The 21925-nt window shown below is 44.8% G+C and overlaps 1 protein-coding gene across 2 annotated transcripts in view; it reads left to right on the top strand.

Annotated features, from left to right (window-relative positions):
- Nucleotides 1–16020, top strand: part of EVA1C (eva-1 homolog C) — a 38545-nt gene extending 22525 nt beyond the window's left edge. Inside the window, exons 5-8 of one of the 2 annotated variants that reach the window (XM_065649223.1) lie at nt 8623–8766; nt 13116–13187; nt 13897–13986; nt 15513–16020. In XM_065649223.1, the coding sequence (XP_065505295.1) occupies nt 8623–8766; nt 13116–13187; nt 13897–13986; nt 15513–15901 (695 nt within the window). In that variant the 3' untranslated portion in view covers nt 15902–16020. The remainder of the gene's footprint in view (nt 1–8622; nt 8767–13115; nt 13188–13896; nt 13987–15512) is intronic. The other variant, XM_065649232.1, reaches the window with a different exon arrangement.
- Nucleotides 16021–21925: the final 5905 nt, after the last annotated feature.

Genomic DNA, 21925 nt, shown 5'->3' with positions numbered 1-21925 from the left:
TTGGGGCTGCTCCCTGGCCTGTGCTACGTCCCCAGCTGTGATGAGGAGTTACTGGAAGGATGCTGTTGGCCCGAGCCAGGCGAGTGCAGGGACCACATTTATCAGAGTGGAGCACTCTGTTGTGGTGCCAGAAACACGCCCTCTCACTGCTGATTTACTGATACAGGTGCATCCCAATAGATATATTAATATATAATATTAATGTCACTATATGAGTAATTAATATATAAACAATACATTAATGTTGCTATAATGTTAATATTACTTTGATCAGACTCTGAACACTTTCAGGCAGAGATCGTTCGCTTTTGAACAGGTAAAAGAACCCAAAACATCATAAGTAGTTGTATGGTCTACATTGATAACCAGTCGTTGACTTCACTGTATAGTCTCAGCTGGTGTATGATTAGCGAGTTATGACTCACTTTTTATTGCTAAATATGTAAACTTATAGTAGTATGTGGTTGTGAGCGTGCTTGATGCTTGTATAAATAATATGTTCAGTGTTTGACACTGAAGGTATGAAGGTAAATTTTCATGCCATGGAGAAGGCCAGCATAGGATACGTGCACTGTTCAAATCCCTTAATACCACACAGGGTAGGACCTATATGACTGATGCCAGCCCTGTGCAAAGGCTGAACTGTACTCCTAAGAAACATGCTACAAGTGAAATTTCTAATAAGCATCTCTGAACATCAAGAAGAGATCGATAATTAGTCTTAAAAGGCACTTGTCTGCAAGCCAATGTTCCTGTTTAGTTGTAGAGATATTAAAAATGTATTGGTTCAAAATTGCAATCTGGTCTTACACAAGAATCTATTTCAAATTGCCAGGTCTGTATTTCACACTGGCTATCTTGTGTGGTGCTTCACACAGACTTCAGTTCTGCCTGGCTGTTCTGTGGAGAAAACATTTTTGCAGGTTTCTGACAGACCCATATGTCCTTCGTGATGGTGGCGTTAGCATATGATGCAAGGCAGAGCAGAGATAGCTCAGTTGATCGAGAAAGGCTGCCATCATACTTATTTCTTGCACTTTATTCACCTCTGGAAATCACTCGCCTCTAATGGCAGCACTTACAGTTCACAGATCAGAATACTGCAAGCCCCTCTGACTGGATAAAGTTTCCCAGTACAGAGAATTTGCAACAGCAGCAAAGTCTCAGCTGCAGCCCCCTGCATATGAGCCCTTCTTGAGCAACACCTTGGCTGTCGCTGGGTTTGTGTTCTATAAAGCGACCTAAAACTGTGGTAATAGGAGAGAGCATAAAACCTGAGACAAACACAAGGTGGACCTGTAGAAGGTAGATCCTTATATAGATTTCCCATTACTTAATGAAAGTGCTTGGCCTTTTCCCGCATGGCGCCAGTAACCCTCTGCGGTGAGTATAATTTTCAAAAGCACGTGTGTGGCTTGGGAATACACATTCATTTATCGCAACAGACTTAGCGCTTGGGAGCCAAATCCAATTGCCTCCAGATCAATCCATCTCAAGCTTAAATCTTATTTATGTGGTTATTTAAGCACATGAGTGGTGCCTGTGTACCTTTCTCTAAGAGAAAGCAATGGTAATTTGAATGTCAACTTGATTTAAATGATTTGAGACAATTTAGAAAACCTACTTCATCTGCTCTCCATTCTTGAATCAGAGTCCACATACACTTATGTTTGCACCAAGAGCTAAATCTGCCCCAAGACACATGGAATTGTTGTTTCTACCCATGTTTGTGCATCTCAGCCTAAATATAGTACTTGAGCCTTTCCATTTCTTTCAGTGCATCACAGGGAAGCTGTGAGGTGTTTTTAGGACTATGCGGAAGAGAAGTCATCTGTAGGTCCTAATGACATGTATAGGAAGTCTCTGTTGAGCTCAAGAGTTTTGTGTCTATCCATACTGGATATGGCCCTTCTAGGAGTACTGGTTATTGAATTAATTAGATACTTCTCTAGATTTTGGTGACCTCATGTTACATGTAATATAGCTCATAAGCAATTAATGACGAACAGCAGCTTTGAACTGAGACACATGTATTCTGAATTATTACTTTTCTGTGAATAATCTATCAAATTGGCTGACAGATTTTTGGAGCTTTGCTTCAAAGGAAACACATGAAGGCATAAAATTTCTTTAACATAAAGGCACTTCTCCATGTAGGAAATAGAGGATATAAATCCATCTCTGGTATTGGTGATATCTGTGTGGCCTCAGAGCACTTGTAGGATCCTGAGCCTCAGCTCAACATTTAACATGACTGCCTCCCTTTGGAAATAGTTTTCTGAGCCGGTTTAATAATGTAAATTTGGTGCCGTTTTCAATACAGAGGAGGAAGAAAAGCAATGGCATAATGGTGTCATCCCTGCTAGCTAAAGCCTTTACAGTAGGGTTGTCCCCTGGTCTGGTTAAGTCTCACACTAGGCAGCAAAACAGCTTTAGCATGAGACAGTGCCAACCAAACAGCCCATGCAGGATGGGTTATGGAAACACACATTCAAGTTCCTGTTCTGATTTGGATAAAGGTAAGATTTGAATCTTGGTAAGGGTTTGAACTACTGGGCACAAGAAACTCTATACCATGTACCACAGTCGTAAGACAGCACTACTTCAGTCCCAAGACTGATAAGTAATTATGCATGTAACTTGCACCCTTCGTTTCCAAATGTCTCTTGCTTTTGTTAAAAATGACCAGAAACAAGAAGTTGCACTTAGAACAACTTATCTTGTTCAATGCAGTTTGGGAAAGGGGGAGGATTTGTCAAAGAATGTGAAATTTCCATATAAGATCACTATGAAATATTTTTCCTGTTTTTATCACTTTCACCATCAAACTGAAATATGATATTTTTACATGTCTCTGATCTTGCTCTCTGACTTGTCATCAGAGCCATTCATTCCAATGAGTGGTCACTAGTGCCCACTTTAAAGGACAGTGCAGAACATTTGTCTCCAGGCATTTTAGGATATTTTGCCTTCGGGAAAAGTTCATTCTGCAGATTAAGCTCCTACTGTAACTAGCAGAGTTCACTGAAGCACAGGGAATTATTTCCATTGTAAGATCACTGTATCTTCACAGGAGAATAAAAAGCTCCAAGCAGTGTCCTGCTTCTGCAGCTGTTCAAATGACTGGCACTGTTAAGACTGTACAGAATTTACAGAAAGTACCTTCCCTGTTTTACTAAGATTATCAAAAACGTCACAAGAAAACTGAAACTTTTTTGGGTGTAGTTTGGTAGCAGATGGTTCTGCTTAGAGGAATCTATTGTGCCCAGCGCCAAAGCAGGAAACCCTAGCTGTTCTTGTGTGAGCTGTTGCCTTTTTCTGGCATATTTATCTCTTTTCTATTTGTACTAACATGTACACGAGGAAAGAGAAAATTTATTGGCCAAAAGACGTTAGAGAGTTATGCCGGAACAGGTTACCACAGGGAGTACAAGGACGATTCAGGTCAACAAACACTACTCAAATCACAAATTGCTCCTGTTAATACATGAAAGTACTTGACAGAAGGCTCGGTAGCAGGTCACCTCTAGCTACAACTTGCAAGCTAGAACGCTAAAATATCCTTCCCAGAAATATCACCGGGATGTGCATTGGCTGGTTGGATGCGCCCTTCCTCCAGCACTAATGACCAGCAGACCCCTGAATTGCGTCTCTTTGCTGCTGGGAGGTTGGGTCCTTTCCAGCACAGCCGTCTGTTTTACCTGCTCCCTCTTTTGGGCGCTTGAGAGGGGAGGTGGAGAATTCAGGCACTCATCACAGTTTGCACCAGGCACGACATGCCCTGGGGATGAGTTTTGTCCTAATCTCCTCTTTCCAGTGAAACGGCATTCAGCTAAGAAGAAAGGCTGTTAGCAAGGCAAGAGAGAGAGATTTCCAAAATCCCACAGGTTCCTTCCAGCCCAACAAGGCGTCATGGTTTTGTTATATAACAGTATTTTGTGATACTGTGATTCTTTTTTTTTTTTTGTATCAGTATTGTGGACAATTCAAAAGACCTACATCTCTTATTCCCTAACAGTGATTGAAAAGCTTTTGGTTTCTTTCTCTTACTAAGAGATCTATACTCCTCCTAGTGTGAGCCAGTCCCTTGTATATGTCTCTTGAGAGCAAATATAAGTGAAGTAAAGGTACAAACAGCTATAGGCCAGTCTGGAAATGCTTACACACAGAAGTTACTAGGTTCATGCTAGCTGTAGACTTCTAGGTGCCATAAAACACAAACCATGTAAGCTGGCCAAAACTTAGGACGTGCTGGATATTGAAGTACAGACACTTCAGGGAGCACTTAGTCAAAGTACACTTGGCACTTGAGTCTAAAATAAGCCAAGGAACTTGTGCCTATGTACGAGCAGACCCAAATGGTGGGAAACAAAGCAATGAGCATTTGAACAGAGGGAATCTGGTTCCTGCTGCCGCCAGCGAATGTGGAGCTCCACTTGCTTCTTGCCCTTGGTGACTGTGCTGGCAGATGGATCCCCCACTCTGTGCATATGCATGTGCGAAAGGGAGAGAAAGACCAAGCGATGGTTTTTTGTTTGGTTTTTTTTTGCGCAAAATACTTACAGACTGAATTCTGAACTCAGAGCCACTTTTAAATAAAACCAAGCAATGGGCTAATCTCATGCAGGCTTACAAGGGCCTCACAAAGGCACTGCGGAGAGGGCCAGAGAGAGGGTGCAGTTTTTCAGAGAGCCTTGGTGCTGTATTCACTTCCAAGGAATGGCCTCTGCTGGCAGTAAGTAGTGTTTTTAGTGTATCATACTGCCTTGTTTACTGACAATACTTGGACCTGGAATATAAAAGTATCAGCACACTTTTTGGAAGTGCCAAAACACTTCGTAAGTGCTGCTGATCATATTGTGTGTTTTTGCTAGAATCCAGAGTTCAAATGGCCCTTTTCTGATGCATAGGCAGAACCCCGTGTGCCATGCTCTTGCATAAATTACCATATTATTATGGTAACTTTCTTTAGGAGTCTGCAGCCTTAATTTGCTCTGAACTTCATAGTTTCCCCTTGTCAGTTCTTACCCCCAGAGCTGATATTTGGGCTCCACAAAGCACAAGTGATCTCGATTTGGTAGTGTGAAATCTCTGCTTTCAATTGATATTAAAAGCAAGCTCCTTATTCTTTTGCATGTAGGCACAGCCCAAAAAGCATAAAGCACCATAAGCCAGCAGTTGGGATGAAAGCAAGGAGTGGCTGGGCTCTGGTGGCAAATTGTGGAGGGGCTCCTCTTTTGGATGGCCTGGTCCTTCACTTTTTATGTCACGCAGATCTACATTTGAGACACATTCCCTACCCACCATGTCTTGGGCTTGGCCTGTGCATGGTGATATGGGAGAAGGCAGCAATCAGTGTCGTCTGGACAGGGTATGACAGGACACTGTTGGCAGAGCTTGGCGTGAGATGCTCAGACCAGCTCTGGCAGCTCCATCACCTGCAGGGTCTTGTGTGGCAGAGTAGAAAAACACGGAGGGAAAGCTCCTACTGTCTGCATTGAGAGCAGCTTTAAGAAAACAGAAGACAAATTGCTTCTCATTAAAGCCTGCCTAATTTATGGCATGTCATTTGCATGCCAAAACTTCCCTAAGCAAAGCTAATTAGGGAGCTGAAAGAGCCTTTCCTCCAGAAACAAGGCTTTCTACACTAACTGTTAAATAGCTGCAGTCAGATTGATAGTTTATTACTGCATTAAGAACCTCTTCTTGACACCCGTATCTCTGGGCCATCCATATAAGTGTATGTTTCAAAAGACCCACCAACAGTCTTGGTATGTAGCAGGCAACTTTGGGAGAAAGGCGTGAAAAACAGAGTGTTTTCCCAGCCACACATTGCTGCTTTTTCTATCACTGCTGGTGGACGCCACCAGCCTCCTAGCACGCCAGGAGAGTGCCTTTCAAGAGGCAGTTTATTTTAAACACATGGTACCAATTTAGCAAGCCCCATAAACATATGCGTAGCTCACTTAGATATTCAGAAAGAAGACACATGGCATATTTATGTTCATCTCCTGATTCATGGTTTCTTTGGGACCATTCAGTAGGACCATTCACTCATTTACTCAAAATGCAGCACTGACTGAATCCTCTCCTCATTCAGACCCTGCAATAAGGTGCTTGACCAGAAGGAGGACAAGTTATTCGTAGTTCAAGCCCTGTGTTGCTGCAGCTGGATTGCTATTAGACCCCAGGCAAGTTTGGCTGAAACTGGCTTGACCGTCCCTTCGGCACACACCGATCCCTCAGACTTCGGTGCAGAGACACTTCTGTAATGTCTTCTTTTGGGAAATTGTACAGATGAAGCTGCAAACATTGGAAAAGTAGCCTTCAGTACCAAATACACAGAATTCCTCTGAGCTGAACTCATTGCTAGGCTGGCATCGTAGCTGCCAGGAAAGCTAGTGGGGAGATAACAAGGATGCACATAAACCTGAGAGAAAAAAATTGAACACTTTTTGACTGAATCACTAAAAGCCAAAATCTTGTTAGATGACAGGAAGCTGTTAAATATATTTTTGTTGTTGTTATAAATCTTTCCAGTTTGCTTCTGTGCTGTCCTGCAAAAGCAAGCCAGCCTTGCATTTGCTCACCTGTGACACCAGGCAAGCCTTGGGAAGTTCTCCAGAAACTGGCCTGCCAAGAGCCTGCAGGCATATGACGACTGGCTCCTCAGGTAGAGGAGCCAAATCCAACATGAATATAGATGATAAGGAGGTATTAACTCCCACAGAAACATAAGCAAACATCTACCAAAGGCAAAGTGAAACATGTATTCACTGTATCACTGAATTTATAGAAAACCATTAGCAGAACAGCCTCCTGTTTCTTAAGACACTATGAGTAGCTCAAAGGGCAGGAAATTTTGTAGAAAACGTAACTCTGTTTGCCAGATTGCTCCTGTGCTCCCAGTCCATTCATTTATGAATCATCTGATATTTCCTCCTGATATTCTTTAGCTGTTTTCGTACTTGCCAAAATAAGCTACTTGGCTGCCTCAAATGTCCCTACTCATCTGAAATGGCCAGGGAGGGAAACAGCTGAGTTACTTAGAACTACTCAGTGGTTTGGGTCAGCCTTCCCTGACTGCCCAGCAGCCTCCCAGGACACGGGGGCATCAGGATTTTAGGTCTCTGAAAAGACAAAGAGTTGTTCTCCCAAAAATCCATGTCCAAAGGTAACCTGCAAGCCCTTTGCCAAGCAAACAGATCAGCCCAGTATATCACGATGGCTGCGCTCAAGTATATGACTTATTTAGTGCTGGTGTCAGGGGATTAACTCTAAAAATCATAAATGTGCCCCATTTTCACATACTAAAGGTGAATCTTCTTTGTGAGGAACTCCAGTCTCAAACCTCCCCTTCTTTCCAAACAAGACTGATTTGAGGAACATTTGGAGAGTCTTTATGAGCACTATTTCTCCTTGCTCTGAAGAGGCACAAATAAGCTTCAGCAGTTGGAGGCTGACAAGGTGTCATCCTAATCTGGGTTTTGTTATAGGAAGAAGGACTGGATTAATGCAGGATGTTGTCAGACCTCCATATTGTCCCTCCCTCAGAAGACTGGCATGAGAAATATCTGTCATCCACAGAAAGTCACAAAATGCATGAGGTATCGCTGACTGGAAGCAGACAGCTTCAGAAAAGCATTACTTACTCCAGACTGTTTAGAAACCAAAACTATGGCTTGTTTTTCCTTTGAGGCTTGGAGTTTAGCTCATGTAGATACTGGGAATTTAATCACATCTATAGATTTTTTTTTTTAAGCAGATTTTTTAAAGTTTGTCTGATACATACGCTCTCCCACTCAAGTAATTTTAGCGTAACTGTAAAATCCTGGCAATCAAGTTTTATTATTTTATAAATTGTGGTCAAAGGCATACGTCTTGAATAAAGAAATCCCAGCTCCAAGTGTAGCTATTAGCAAGGCAGGTTTTCACACACGGCACATACTTCTTGCTCAGTCCACAGGGAGAGGTTCAGCAATCTGGAGTCTCTTCATCTGCACAAAGTCAGGGTAGTTTAGGCTGCTTTGGAAATGGTGTGGGTTACCTCATGTAATTAGGGCATGAAGGCAGTGCAGTGTAGATGCCGTTGAGATTGCTTCAGGCAGGCAAACTTGGCTTGTGGTGGTAGCCTTACCAGAACAGCCTGGAATTTGGTATGGGAGGAAGAAGCCAAATGCTTCCCTGGTTAAATATTGAGCCCGTTTTGACCTCTTCGCCAGTACAGAATGGCTCTTACAAGCAAGAGGCATAGAAAAACAAAAGCTACATTTAATACACGGAACTTCGCTGTAGCCCCAGCTGTTGTGACACACAAAAATTGATCTCACCTGACTTGAACCGAATTTAGGCATTCTGTCAAATCATCTCTAATAACCCGGGGACCAAGAGAAAGATCTGCAAACAGGATTGCATCTCCCTTTATTTGCACACTCATCTTGAGATGGAATAGATGGAGAGCTTCCTTACATTGACAAATCTTAATATTTAATTCTGAAATCCTGCTTAGGCAAACATATGCCTGAAGTCAATAGCAGATTTGTATCTCTAGTCGTGCATATAGCAGCTATCATTTCTGATAACATCCGTGTTGTATATTTATGCTATGTATTTTTCTTTCAGACTGTTTGTCTTACACAGCACTAGAAGTTTTATCAAAAAGGTGTTATGGGAAACAGAGATGCAAAATCCTTGTCACTAGCCGGGATTTTGGAAGTCCGTGCCTACCTGGAGTGACAAAATACCTCAACGTCAGCTATGCATGTGGTAAGAGCAAATGCAAAAATGCAAAAAGCTGTCATTCTGCTTGCAAAGCAAACCAATGCCAAATGGTGCACACATATGGGAATAGACAGACACACACACACATGCACACAGAGGCTTTCTAAATCTCCCTTTCTTTTTAGCATAGGAAGTTTGTGACATAACCATACAAGAACAATCAAATATGCAAACAATCCGCACCTAATGTAAACGTGGGCAGTAAGGGGATTTTTTTCCCATAAAAATGCAACTGCCAATAAAATATAAAGTATGTGTTCTAATATTTTGAGAAATGCTATCAAAATGAGAGTCTGTTCTACAGAATTCATCTGCAGCAGAGCTAGGAAAAATAACCTGGCATTGACTGCCACCAGTGCAGGTAAAGCAGCCCAGCATAATTGAAGCACTGTGTGCAAGCCCAGTCCTGAAATTTGATTCACATGAGCACACCTACAGCCTTCCGCCTTGCAGAGGGATTTCCTTTCTCATGGGCAGAGTCTCATGAAAAGTAAAGGCTTGAGGTTATACATACCCTGCAGGACTGCAGCCTACTTCAGCTCATTCCTCAGACAAGTGGGAACAGTTTTCCGTATTCGTTACCATAGACTAATATATTTACATCAGGACAAAGCAGAATTCCCTACAGTGCTTTTTCTCAAAAGTCAAGGCCAGGGGACAGCAAAGTGTAATCTCAATAAAGGTGAGAGAAAAAGGGTTGCAGAACTTCAATGCAGTGCCTTATTTTGGCATTGCACATTCTTAGGAATGGCTGCGCGTTATAACAGGTTTCCTCAGGCTCTGCTTTCTGCTGCTGGCTGTGGGGTAGAAGCATGAGGGTTGGGGGTGATCATGTCTCTCACGCTGCTGCTTCAGCCAGAGGATGCGGTGAAAGCTTTTTCATGCAGTTACCACTCTGCTCACCGTGCACCGCTTGGAAGGCTGCCTGCCCTGCTCCTTTCTGGCTCTTTTTCTGGTCTGCAGGGAGTCACAGCAGTAGGTCCATGGGGACATATCATGGAGACCTTTCGCTGCATCTCTAGCGAATACTGGTCAAAGGGCACAGGTTATCTGAGACATGTTTTTGGAAACAGCAGTGTAGGATTGATTACCAAATCACCGGGTACGTGAAGATCAGAGGAAAATGAGCCCTGGCTGCTTCCTTGCTGGCATGAGAGATTTTCAGCCTCCCCGTGAGTTAGTTGTCAGGTGAGAGGCACTGCAGTAATTCAGCTTTATGTTGTTGAAGAGACCTGGAGGTCTGTCTTTGCACTGATAGGTTATAATACTGCACAGTTACCTTCATGCTGTAGTAACTTTATGAATGAGTTAATGGAATTTTCTTTAATTAGAGTAAGGATAATTATAACAGATCATTCTTTCTTGCACATCTGTTTGCTAGAAAACCAGTGTATGTTTGTTTGCAGTGAGGTTATGCATTCTGTTATTTAGTGAAGTGGTTTTGCAAAAACACATGGGTAATAAATAGAGTTCTTGTGTGTTGCTGGCACATTTTGAAGTTGTCTTCTTCTGCCAAATCCTACTGAGCTGTGCAATCTGAAGCATTAGCCAATTATTTGCAGGTCTAATTATTTTACAGATCATCTAGTGAACATGGGAAGAGTTTGGGCATATTCCAGAATAACATTTTACATTCTTTTCCCTCACAAGAAGATCCCTGCTAACCTGATGCTTCCCAAGATATGGTATATAGGCCTCCCCCATGAAGTGACAGGAGCACAACAGAGCAGATCACGTTCTCTGAGGTCTGTGCCACATTTGAAAGTATTTCCTTGTTGGTCAGGAATGTGAAAAAAATCATACTCCCCACCTCAGTGGTCAGCAACTGTTTAGGGCTGGTGTGCCTGGCTGCATTTTTATTTTTGCAGCTAATTCCACCTAGAAGAGACTTCACAGGAGCCAGGAGGTTCTGGTTTCTTGCAGGCTCAGTGCCCCTGATGATCTGCTCAGCATCATCTCGTGTTTGCATGAGGTGACATCTTCTTGGCTCTTGCTGAGGCTGGACTTCAGGAGCCTGTATCTGCACTCCCTGGATGCCACTCAAAATCGGTCTGTGGGTGCCTTTGGCAGCTCTCGGTAGGTGACTGCCTCCAACCCTACTTGACAAAGTAGTGCTGGCACAAGTTGTAGCACAGATGTGATTATCTTGATAAAAATTCCTCATGCTAGTAGCAGTTACTCTGTTCAGCGACCTGATGCAGCCTGGCCTAGTTAAAGTCCTTGTGTCTGAAATAAAGCCATAACAAATACATGCAGTCAAGACCCCTTTTTGTCCATGCTGTTTTGAACTGAGCATCCCCCTACAGCAAATATTTGAATGGTATATTAAATAGCTGTTCAAACGTTACGGGAAGACATGGGGAAAGGATTCAGTCCTGTAGCAAGCAAAGCCCTGGAAGGGGAGCAGGAGGAACATCAGCACAGTGAAGGAGCCCCTGCCTGGGCACCAGGCAAAGGCTCTGGGTCTGGTGTGTCCTCCCAGGATGTTGTTCATAACACATGCACATTATAACAACCAGGCCTGCCGATTCAAAGTGCAGTCTGAACACAAACCAACCTGCTCACTGTCTGTCTCATGCACCAACAAGAGCGCCCTGCTGCTGGAAAACAGTTCAGAATTCCAATGAGGTACAAGCCAAAATAGAAATGAGCTCATTCTCCCCTATCTCTGTTGGCCTTCTTTTGCAAACAGGAGCTAAGAGTCCCAGAAAAATTCCTTCATTAGGAAAGGACTTTGAGCCCACAAACAAAGAAAAGTTCTGTTCAGAAAGAGTGCTATTTTTAGTTGTTTTTCAAAGGCAAACCATGCTAAGCCCCAAACCTCAAGTCTCTTCTATTCCATTTAACTTTCCCTAATGCTACTTCTTGGTAAATGTTTCTATGTGGGCTAGAGGTGAGCTTCATACTTGACATTTCTTCCTTTTCCTCCCCCTTCACATCAGTCTGAAAATCAATCAGTCTGTCTTCATGTAGTACAGGGAACAGGTGCCAAGATCTGGGTATCTGAAGGGCCCATTCATCTAACACAGAATATGTGAACTCTCAATGTCTGCATGATGCACCTGCTTTTAGCTATTTTAATTATTTTAAGAAGAGTGTGAAAACTTGACAGCGCATCTCATCCCATCCTGAGCACCTTGCCCCCCAGTGACCATTTGCCTCAGAGGCTATGCAGACATTTCTCTAAAAATAAACATTTCTCTGAGAATTCTAGTGAACTATCTTCATCGAAAAACAGTCTCTAGACACAGTTTAGCATCTGACTGTAGCCCAGTTGTTGGCCAGTTTTGTCTCCTATGCACTGGTTGGCACATCCCTCATGGGGTAGGAAATAAAAAGGGGCCAGAACCAAGGGGGCAGATCCCCGCATTGCGTGCAGCCGCATTGACGTTCTGGAGCTCCAGGTGGGCCAGGGCCTGGTGTGTGAATCCAGTCACAGGTCCAGAGCTGCCCTTACTGGCCTCTGGCAAGAGATGACAATGTTCAGTGTCTGTTCCTTTGGTGTTTTGCCGATCTTTAGGTGAATATTACTGGCTCTCTACGTGTGCATCCCATCTTTCACGCTCACTCTTGCCTGCCACACTTGCCTTTTTCTCCCTTCCCTGCCCACCTCACCTTCCTTCCAGTCTTCTTCCCAGTTACTTTATTCCCTTTCCCACCTCCTTTCCCTTCCCACCAGCGCTAACCCTGCGAGCAGCGTGCTCTTTGCCACCATCCTGTGCGATCTGCTCGGGATGAACCTGCTTTAGCGGGTGGGTTGGACTAGATGATCTCCAGAGGTCCCTTCCAACCCCAACCATTCTGTGATTCTGTGATCCTGTGCCGCAGCATCCCAGTGCTCCAGATCTGTACAGAGTGGTGGAGGGAGGAGGACACGTCACTTGGCATAGCCCCGCTCCTGGGGCATTTGCCGGCCATCAGGGTTAGAAGACAACTGAGTTAGTAAAAGTCAAGGTGACACGGCAGCAGCCCCAGCCAGGGCTGGTAGAGTGGGATAAGCAGCACAGCTCTGCCTGGGGCTGCACCACGCACCACCTCTGCAAACACTCCCGGATTTCGGGCATGAGGCCGCATCTCTGGGCCACTGAGGAAGCTTGGGCTGGCTGCAGCACTGGGCCAGGCTCGCACACCGGCAGGGCTGGCGTTTGCCCTCGCTGGCTCCAGACACAGCTGCCCACTCTGATTTCTGAGCACTGGAGTCACCTGCTCCAGTCCCTTCAGTACCACCATCAAAATCGCAGTTAATAAACCCAGCGTTGACAGTGGGGTTGGTAATTAGCTGGGGATCTGGTTCCTAAAACTAACAGTAAACAATTTGTCTTTCATCTTTTCAGTTCCTAAATTTATCCTCACAGCTGTCAACCCCCTGGTCACCGATAGCAAGTCTTCTGTCAAACAGAATGATGGTACGTACTATCAAAAAAATATGGTTTGCTGCTCTCCTTTGTCTTTGATTGAAATAGGACTTGTTCCCACTGCAGAGCTTGGTCTGAGGGAGGTGGGACAAGGTAATGGAAACGCTGCTGAAATAGCTGCTGTCACAGCACCACTGCAAAACAAGTGACTCCTCCAGACCTACCCATAACCAGCGTGCTGTCTGCTGACTTTGATTGAATCATGGGAAGAGTAACAGTGAAACTGCAATTGTTTCAGGGTTAAGACTCTTAAAAGAGTTATGCCAACGCCTACTCTTCTAAAGGCAAACAAAAATTAACAAGTGGCTGATGTGTATCTGCTGTCATCAATAACAGGAGTGTACTGCAGTGATGTGGCTGAGAAGTCCATTTGAGAGCTGTGAAGCTCAATAAAGTAAAATTATTTCAGAAATCTTAATGGGAATAGGGAAGGGGTTTCACTTGGTAATAGATTATTTTAAATAAATTTGCCATTTTCTAGATATTCAATATTTTCAATACTTTGTTATTTTTATTTCAATATTTATTTTAATTATCAACCATCATTTGGTCTAATGTTCTGCAAGGTTCCTACAGCACAGCACTGCCCTGCCTGTGTTTTAGGTGTGCTTGTTAGTTTAAAAGTTATTAGGTGAATATCAGTTCAGTAGCTTCATCATCTATGATGTGATTTAATGTGCTTTACCACCTTGTGTCACAGGTGTCGACCTTGATCCAAAGGAATCAAGATTTCCAAAGAAAGGTGGAATTTTTGTTAGCAGCTCCTTGGCTACGTTTGCGTATATTAGAGGTAGGAAAATGAGGCTGAGATTGTTTGGTTCGTTAAATTGTGGCATTTTGGGAAAAGGGAAGATCACCTCAGAAGGTCATGACTGGTAATCCCATGTTTATAGTAATGGTATTATTGCAATATAATCATGGCCTTGTAGATGGGACAATCGCAGCATAATTTATATTTATAGAATATTTTCCATCTTGAAGGATCCAAACTCTTTTAGACACTGCAGCCAAGAGTTTTTTAATGAATATTTTTAATGGGGACTGTCAGTTGTTCAGTGTTTTTGGAAACCTGGTCCTGATCTGGGAGCAGTGCTGGAGACATCCATTTTAGGAAATGTTGGTTTGCATACATATGAGGATCATTGACAGGCATTAAAAAAACCCAACACAACAACACAACAACCACAACAACACAAACCCCCCCCCCACAAAACAACAAACACAAACCCACAACAAAAACAACAAAAAACCACCAAACCCAGCCATCTCTGGTATGGAGTGTGGCAGGTTTGTGACTTAGCAATACTAAGGCAAATTTTGTTCAGGCAGATGAATTTGTGATCCCCAGATCTCTAACACCACAGGAGAAGTCACAAATTTTAGAAGTGAGCAAAGGCTGATGTTGAGAAATGAACAGGCTGCCCAGAGAGGCTGTGGAGTCTCCTTCTCTGGAGACATTCAAGACCTGGCTGGACACATTCCTGTGCGATCTGCTCGGGGTGAACCTGCTTTAGCAGGTGGGTTGGACCAGATGATCTCCAGAGGTCCCTTCCAACCCCAACCATTCTGTGATTCTGGAGTGAAGATTGCTGCTCTTCTGGAAAATGGCAAGAACCACGCAGCTGTTGATCATCATCCCGCAGCCTTTGCCAGGGCTTCCCCCGCCAGCACAACGGGTGGCCGCAAGGTGCCGGCACAGCGAGACAAGCTGTCCTCAAACCCCCAGGCCCCACCACCCTTGAGACTGCCCAACAACACCCCAAGCAGCCAGGGCCAGATTTCACAACCCATCCAGAAAGGCCATTTCCACATCTGTCTTACTTGTTGCTGTACTGAGAAGTGACCTCTGACTGTCTCAAGGAATTAAAACACTGCCTACCCAGCCCAGGCCTGGAGATGCTGCCGTGGCTCCGCAGAGCCCAGAGTTGCTTTTCCCATGCCCCCTCTTCACAAGGGTAAGGCCCATTTTGGCAGGATGGCTGGAAAAAAAAAAAGGGTATGCTTCTGGTAGCTGGTTGAGAATGCTAGGAAGCTGCTAATAAAAAGACAGGATAATGTTGTTATTTTATAATGTTATTAAGAGGCTGGGATTTTTGCACAGTAATTGGAAGGGGCAGAGACCGCAGTGTTCAGACTGCAAGTGCAGGGTGGTTTTGGTGCATGACAGTAAAAGCCTCCTACCCTGACCCCCCCAAGCACCCCCGCATCGTTATGGCTGCATAACGCGGGGCGCTTTGGAAATGGGAGCTGACTTTCATTGTAGCTGGGCTTTGGCAGAGTTTGTAAAGTGTTTAAGCACTGGCTTTCTGATTTCAGATCACTCTGAAAGAGCCGCTCTCCTCTTTGTGTCCAGCGTTTGTGTGGGATTAATCTTCACGCTGTGTGCTTTGGTGATCCGCGTGTCGTGCTGGAGTGACTTCCAGAAATTGCACAGGAAGAAGGATCAGTTAGTGCCAGAAAGTGCCAGAGTGTATGAGAACAGTGAAAACGAGGAGGAGGAGGAAGATTCCTCTGATTCGGATGTCCAGGATGAGATAGCGGGACTTTACAGACCTTCTTACTCAGGTTATAATTCAACAGCGGCAGCAGAACTGGCCGAAAGGATAGAGCGCAGGGAGCAAATAATGCAAGAAATTTGGATGAACAGTGGTTTGGATATGACACCTCCTAGAAATATGAATACATTTTATATTAATGAACAATAAATGGCTTATTTTGGATGACGCCTTAGCCCTTTTTTTAAAAAAAGAAATGTACCTTCTGTGAAGGAGCATTTGTATGAGTGCATATAATAATTTGTAAAGTAAGAAGAAATATATGCAATAAAAGGAGAGTTTCAAACCCTTGACTGTCTAGAAATCATTTTGTGAAAAACGTGTTTACAAGCTTTCATAGTTTAAAGCTATGTTATGGATTACTTTTCATTGTAATTTGGGACCAATTGCCATATGCAGGTTAAGGAATATTAAAACAGGACAAAAATATTTAAGCAGCATAACATGGAGAAACATCTGTATTAGGACACGGCACTTGTAACCAGTTAGTGTGTTGCGGCTCATAAATTATATGAGAATGTGCTCTGTTGATGAGAAATACAAATATTATTAATAGAGTGAGCAGGACAAAGCAAAGTTAAACAAACGTTCTTGAAGATTTTCTGGTGTTTTATTAACCGAACAGTTCCTCAATAGATCACCTTCCTCTGGTACAGTGATCTTGATTCCAAGGGGGTTAAATTCTGCTTCCTTGAGTCCAGCTGATGCAATTACTTAGAAGACAGACGTGAAAGAAGGGTCCCTCTGGGCTGCGAGGTCTGGAAACTAAACTGCAAAGAAGTGCCTAGTATTTCAGTGAAAATTTTCAGGGTTTGAGAATGAGTTTCCTTAGTAGCAGTCCTCTGGATGGTAAGGTAACTGCACCTGAAGTCAGGCACACTTCAGTGTGCAGAGATTTCACAATTCCTCTCATCATCTACAGCTGCTGTTTTAAAGCGCACAACCAAAAGGGTTGGCCAGCCCTAGGCAGAAATGCATTGCTGAAGCACGGACATCCAGGCAAAAATCGATCTGCATTTGAGACCTTCAGTACCCTCTTGTTAAGGAAAAGGTCACCATTCAAGCATCAGAGGATACCTGCCTGAGATGTAATCCTGCTGCTATCCGTGCTGGCAAATGTGTGAAGCGCAAGCTTGAAAACGGCTGCTTTCATAAAAGGCCCTGTAAGTTGACATGTACTAAGAAGACTTCCATCCTAAATGAAATGCTGTGTCAGTTTTTCCAATATTAAAGGATGATTCAGAGGCAGCATTTGATTGAAGGTTAAATTCTCAAGATTTTTTTACGTTCAGAATCTTCACTTGGAAATTGTTCAGACTAGTCAGATTTGGTTTCAGTCGGACAGAAAATTAAATCAGAAATGTATCGAAGTTGAAAACACAACCTTCCTATCTTTAAATAAAATGTCTCCGACATTTTAACTGCAGTCCACGGGGAATTTACTGAACAAAAGGAGGAAAAATGTCACTTCCTATTGGTAATACTTCATGGGTTCATTGTGCTTCCCCGCTCAGATGCTGTGCGTCTAGGTACAGTGAAGTAATATGAAATGCTTGGAAATAAAGTGACATGACTTGTCATTTCCTACTGATACAAAGTCAAATTAAGCAAGGAAAAACTTTAATGGGAGGAAGGGGCTTGTTTGGATGACTAAGGCGCAATCCCGTGCTCCACTGGAAAAATCTTGGCAGTAATTAGCATCCTATCAGCGGAAGGAAGAGAGGCTTAAGAGACGGACAGAGAGCTGAGGTCGCTGTGGTGCTGGGAAACCGCACGAAGCCCACAGTGCAGCCCAGGAGCCGGGCTGCGTGCCCACTGGGACTCAGCTCTCCTCCCCTTTCCAGTAGAAAGTCATCATAGCCTGTGCCACTGCCCAATACTGATGAATAGGTTTTGGTCTGGAAAAAACCCCATGCCTTTGTCCTGAGGGTGGTGGAACACAAGTTTTCCTTTCACCAGCCCTGTGTGGGACAGCTCTGGGCAGGAGCTGGCTCCTTCCCCCTGAGTCATGGGGGCAGGTGCCACTCATTTCCTGGTCAGGGAATCACAGAATCATAGAATGTCCTGAGTTGGAAGGGACCCACAAGGATCATCGAGTCCAACTCCTGTCCCTGTACAGGACAACCCCACAGTTCACACCATGTGTCTGAGGGCCTTGTCCAGTCTCTGCTTGAACACTGTCAGGCTTGGGGCCATGACACCTCCCTGGGGAGCCTGTTCCAGTGCTCCAACACCCTCTGGGGGAAGAACCTTTTCCTCATGTCCAACCTAAACCTCCCCTGGCACATCTTCCTGCCATTCCCTCGGGTTCTGTCCCTGGTCACCAGAGAGAAGAGCTCAGCGCCTGCCCCTCCTGTTCCCCTTGTGAGGAAGCTGGAGCCCCATGAGGTCTCCCCTCAGTCTCCTCTTCTCCAGGCCGAACAAAGTGACTTTAGCTGCTCCTCATACGGCTTCCCCTCCAAACCCTTCACCAACTTTGTAGCCTGCTTCTGGACACTTTTTAGTAGCTTAATATCTTTTTTTATCCTGTGTTGCCCAGAACCGCACCCAGTGCTGCAGGTGAGGCCGCACCAGTGCAGAGCAGAGCGGGACAATCCCCTCCCTGCCCGGCTGGCCATGCTGTGCTGGGTGCACCCAGGACACGGGTGGCTCTGTTGGCTGCCAGGGACACTGTTGGCTCATGTTCAACTTGCCATCGACCAGAACCCCCAGATCCCTCTCTGCAGAGCTGCTCTCCAGCATCTCGTTCCCCAGTCTGTATGTACAGCCAGGGTTGCTGTGTCCCAGGTGCAAATCCAGCACTTGCCCTTATCGAACTTCATGTCATTGGTGATTGCTCAGTTCTCCAATTTGTTCAGATCCCTCTGCAGGGCCTCTCTGCCCTTGAGAGTGTCAACAGCTCCTCCTGGTTTTGTGTCATCCGCAAACTTACAAAGCAATCCCTCAAGTCCTGAGTCCAAGTCATTTATGAAGACATGGAAGAGCGTTGGCCCTAAGATGGATCCCTGTGGAACCCCACCCAGTGACTGGTCACCAGCCCAACATAACCCCATTTACTAGACCCTTTGACCCCAGTCCGTCAGCCAGTTGCTCACCCACTGCATTGTGTGTTCACTCAGCTGTATGCTGGACATCTTGTCCAGGAGGATACTGTGAGAGACAGTATCAAAGGCTTTACTGAAATCCAAAAAGATCACATTGACTGGCTTTCCTTGGTTAACTAGGTGGGTAACCTTGTTGTAGAATGAAATTAAGTTGGTCAGGCAAGACTTTCCCCTCATGAACCCGTGCTGGCTGGGACCAATGACTGCGTTGTCATTCAGATGTTTTTCAGTAACTCCCACAACACTCTTCTCCATGATTTTGCCAGGCACAGAGAGAGGCTGACAGGCCCGTAGTTGCCAGGGTCATCCCTGTTGCCCTTCTTGTAGATTGGGACAACATTTGCAAGGTTCCAGTCTTCTGGGACCTCTCCATGTTCTCAAGACCATTGAAAATCACGGGGAGACGACTCGCTATGATGTCAGCCAGCTCTTTAAGCACCCTTGGATGAATCCCATCAGGCCACATCGACTTGTAGTGATCTAGCTGGAATAGCAGATCCCATACAAGTTCTGGATTGATTGGGAGTTTATCATTCTCGCAGCCACAGTTTTCCAGCCCAGGGTTATGGAGGCCCCCAAGTCCACCATCGGTGTTGAACACTGAGGCGAAGAAAGCATTAAACATCTCAGCTTTGTCTATGTCCCTGTTAATAAGGTCAGAAAGAAAGGGGAACCGGTCTACCTCCAAACAATTCCTCCTGCTGACAAACCATCCTAGTAAAGAAGAGGCCACCATTTGATTGCAAAGGGTGAGCTGGGCTCCACCACAGGGTGAGCAGGGCTGAGGGCAGGGGCTCCTGGGGGCTGCCCCTTCCCCAGCACGGGGCCCTGTTCTGGCTGTCCCCAAAATGCTGAGCCCCAGTGAAACTCCCTCCTGAAGAGCCTGGGGCCCACCCACAGACCAGCTGATCTCCAGCAGACCTATTTTTTAAGTTATCTGTCTGGCAGTTAGTGTGAATACTGACTAAAATTTGTGTATTTTCTTTTGTCATTCTTTATCTGTAAGCTCCTGTGATGTTTTAGTCCTGAACCCGACATCAGAACAAAACACAGGAGTTAGTCTCCCACCAGGCTTTCACTTTGCTCAAGCCTTGGTAAAATTAGCACATCCCAGAGATGGTCACAGAATCACAGAGTGGTTGAGGTTGGAAGGCACCTATGGAGGGCATCTGGTCCAACTCCCTGCTCAAGCAGGGCCACCCAGAGCCAGTTGCCCAGGACCATGTCCAGACAGCTTTTGAGTATCTTGAGGGATGGAGACTCCACAACCTCTCTGGGGAACCTGTGCCAGTGCTTGGTCATCCTCATAGTGAAAAAGTGTTCCCTGATGTTCAGAGGGAACCTCGTATGTTCCATTTGGTGTCCATTGCCTCTGGTCCTGTCACTGGGCACCACAGGTCCTTTCCCAGTTGTTTTGCTCACTTCATCCATGCGCATTTTCCATCTGATAGTCCTGCTTTGTGGTTCCCAGCTGAAAACAGGGGTGCTTATTCCTGGTGATGAAGCAACCAAACGGCAGCAGATCAGCAGAAGCCAGTCTGACTTAGAGGTTGGTCCCTTCCTTGGAGAAAAACTGTGAAATACTTCACTTTTCCCAACTCCCAGTTTTCTCAACTACTTTTACAACCCTGAAGGAAAAAAATCCTTTGTATTAAAGTGAAAATTAGCGATTTATTTTTCTGTTACCTTTGTCTATTTGCCTGTAAATGACTTAACAGACCAGATTCTCCCCTGAATTTCCTCCCTACCTGCTGCCACAGGCTGCAGGAGGGCAATAGAAGATTTCCATGGGTGACAGAGAAGAGCCTGTTTCCCAATCTGGAGCATTTCACAGCCTCAGGGAACATGTTTTGAGGGGGAAAAAAAAAAAGTGCTTAATAATGCATGCCAGTGTAAATGTATCCTCAAACATGGTGGCAAAGCCATATCATGAGCCCCAACACCAGGAGTAACTCAGCAGGGCAGGGAAAGCAGCTTTTGCTCCAGACTGGGAGGTCAAGTTTCACTCAGGAGCTGTTCCTTTGACTGAATTGTTTATAGTCTGACTTTGGGTTGCTATTTTATTCTTTTTGCATAAACTTTCCAAGTCTAACTGGGGAAAGCTACCAATTAGTGGTTCACTTCATTCTCAAATGTCCACTGTTCCCAGCAGCCTGAAAATTAGAATGAAAACAACAAAAAACTGAGAAACATTTCGATCTTTCTGCAATGGCACCCTCTGCAGAGAAAGGATCCAGCACAGAAACCAGAAAATTAATGGGGAGCTTACTTACCTGACCCAAGCCCACGCAAATCACATTTTTATGGAAAAACACAGCATATGCCCATTAAAGATAAACAGCATGCACATTGAGTCAGGCTCATTTCAGTGGTAGATCTGCTTTACTGGAACAGGAGCAATGGTAAGAAGAAATTGGATTTGCCTGGTTATTAGCGGGATGTGTAAGCTGAAAAATAATAATTAAAAAAAAGAAGCAGAAATGCTGCAGCTGATATTTACTTCATTTTGAGGCTAAGGGCAGAAATATCATTGAGGAGGGTGCCACAGGGCAGCAGAACTACGGCACTACGGGAGGGTGGGGGCATTCGGAGCTGGCAGCAGGATGAAGTTTCAGCAGTAAAATCTCTGCAACTGCCCAGAAGAGCAGCCTAAGAGGAAAAACGTCACAAAGGAGAGCTTGCAAGTTGTTTGGCTGTAACTATTAGGTTTGTGCTACATGCATGGCTGGGGAATGACATGTGTTTGAAAATGACATAACCCAGCATTAACACCTAAACTCACCGGAGGGCAATGTGCACTGCTGGTGTGGCTGTTCTAGCTCCCCAGTCCTGCCTTTAAAATAACCCAGAGTTCACCACTGGGAATCCCCGGCTGAGGCTGCAGGAAGCAGTCAATATAATAAATCCTTCCGAAACTCGCACCTTTTATCAGCAGCCACTCAGGTGTGGCACCCAATGCTTGTGTGATGCTGTGGCCAAAAATCCCCAGTGTCACCCCAGCGATTTCGCGGGAGGTGCCTGTGATCAGCGGGGCAGCGCGCTGGTGCCCAGGGGGCCAGAGAGGGGTGAT

This window comes from Caloenas nicobarica, chromosome 1, assembly GCF_036013445.1.
Source record: "Caloenas nicobarica isolate bCalNic1 chromosome 1, bCalNic1.hap1, whole genome shotgun sequence".
In the NCBI taxonomy this organism is placed as follows: Eukaryota; Metazoa; Chordata; class Aves; order Columbiformes; family Columbidae; genus Caloenas; species Caloenas nicobarica.
This window is presented reverse-complemented; position numbering and strand designations above follow the sequence as displayed.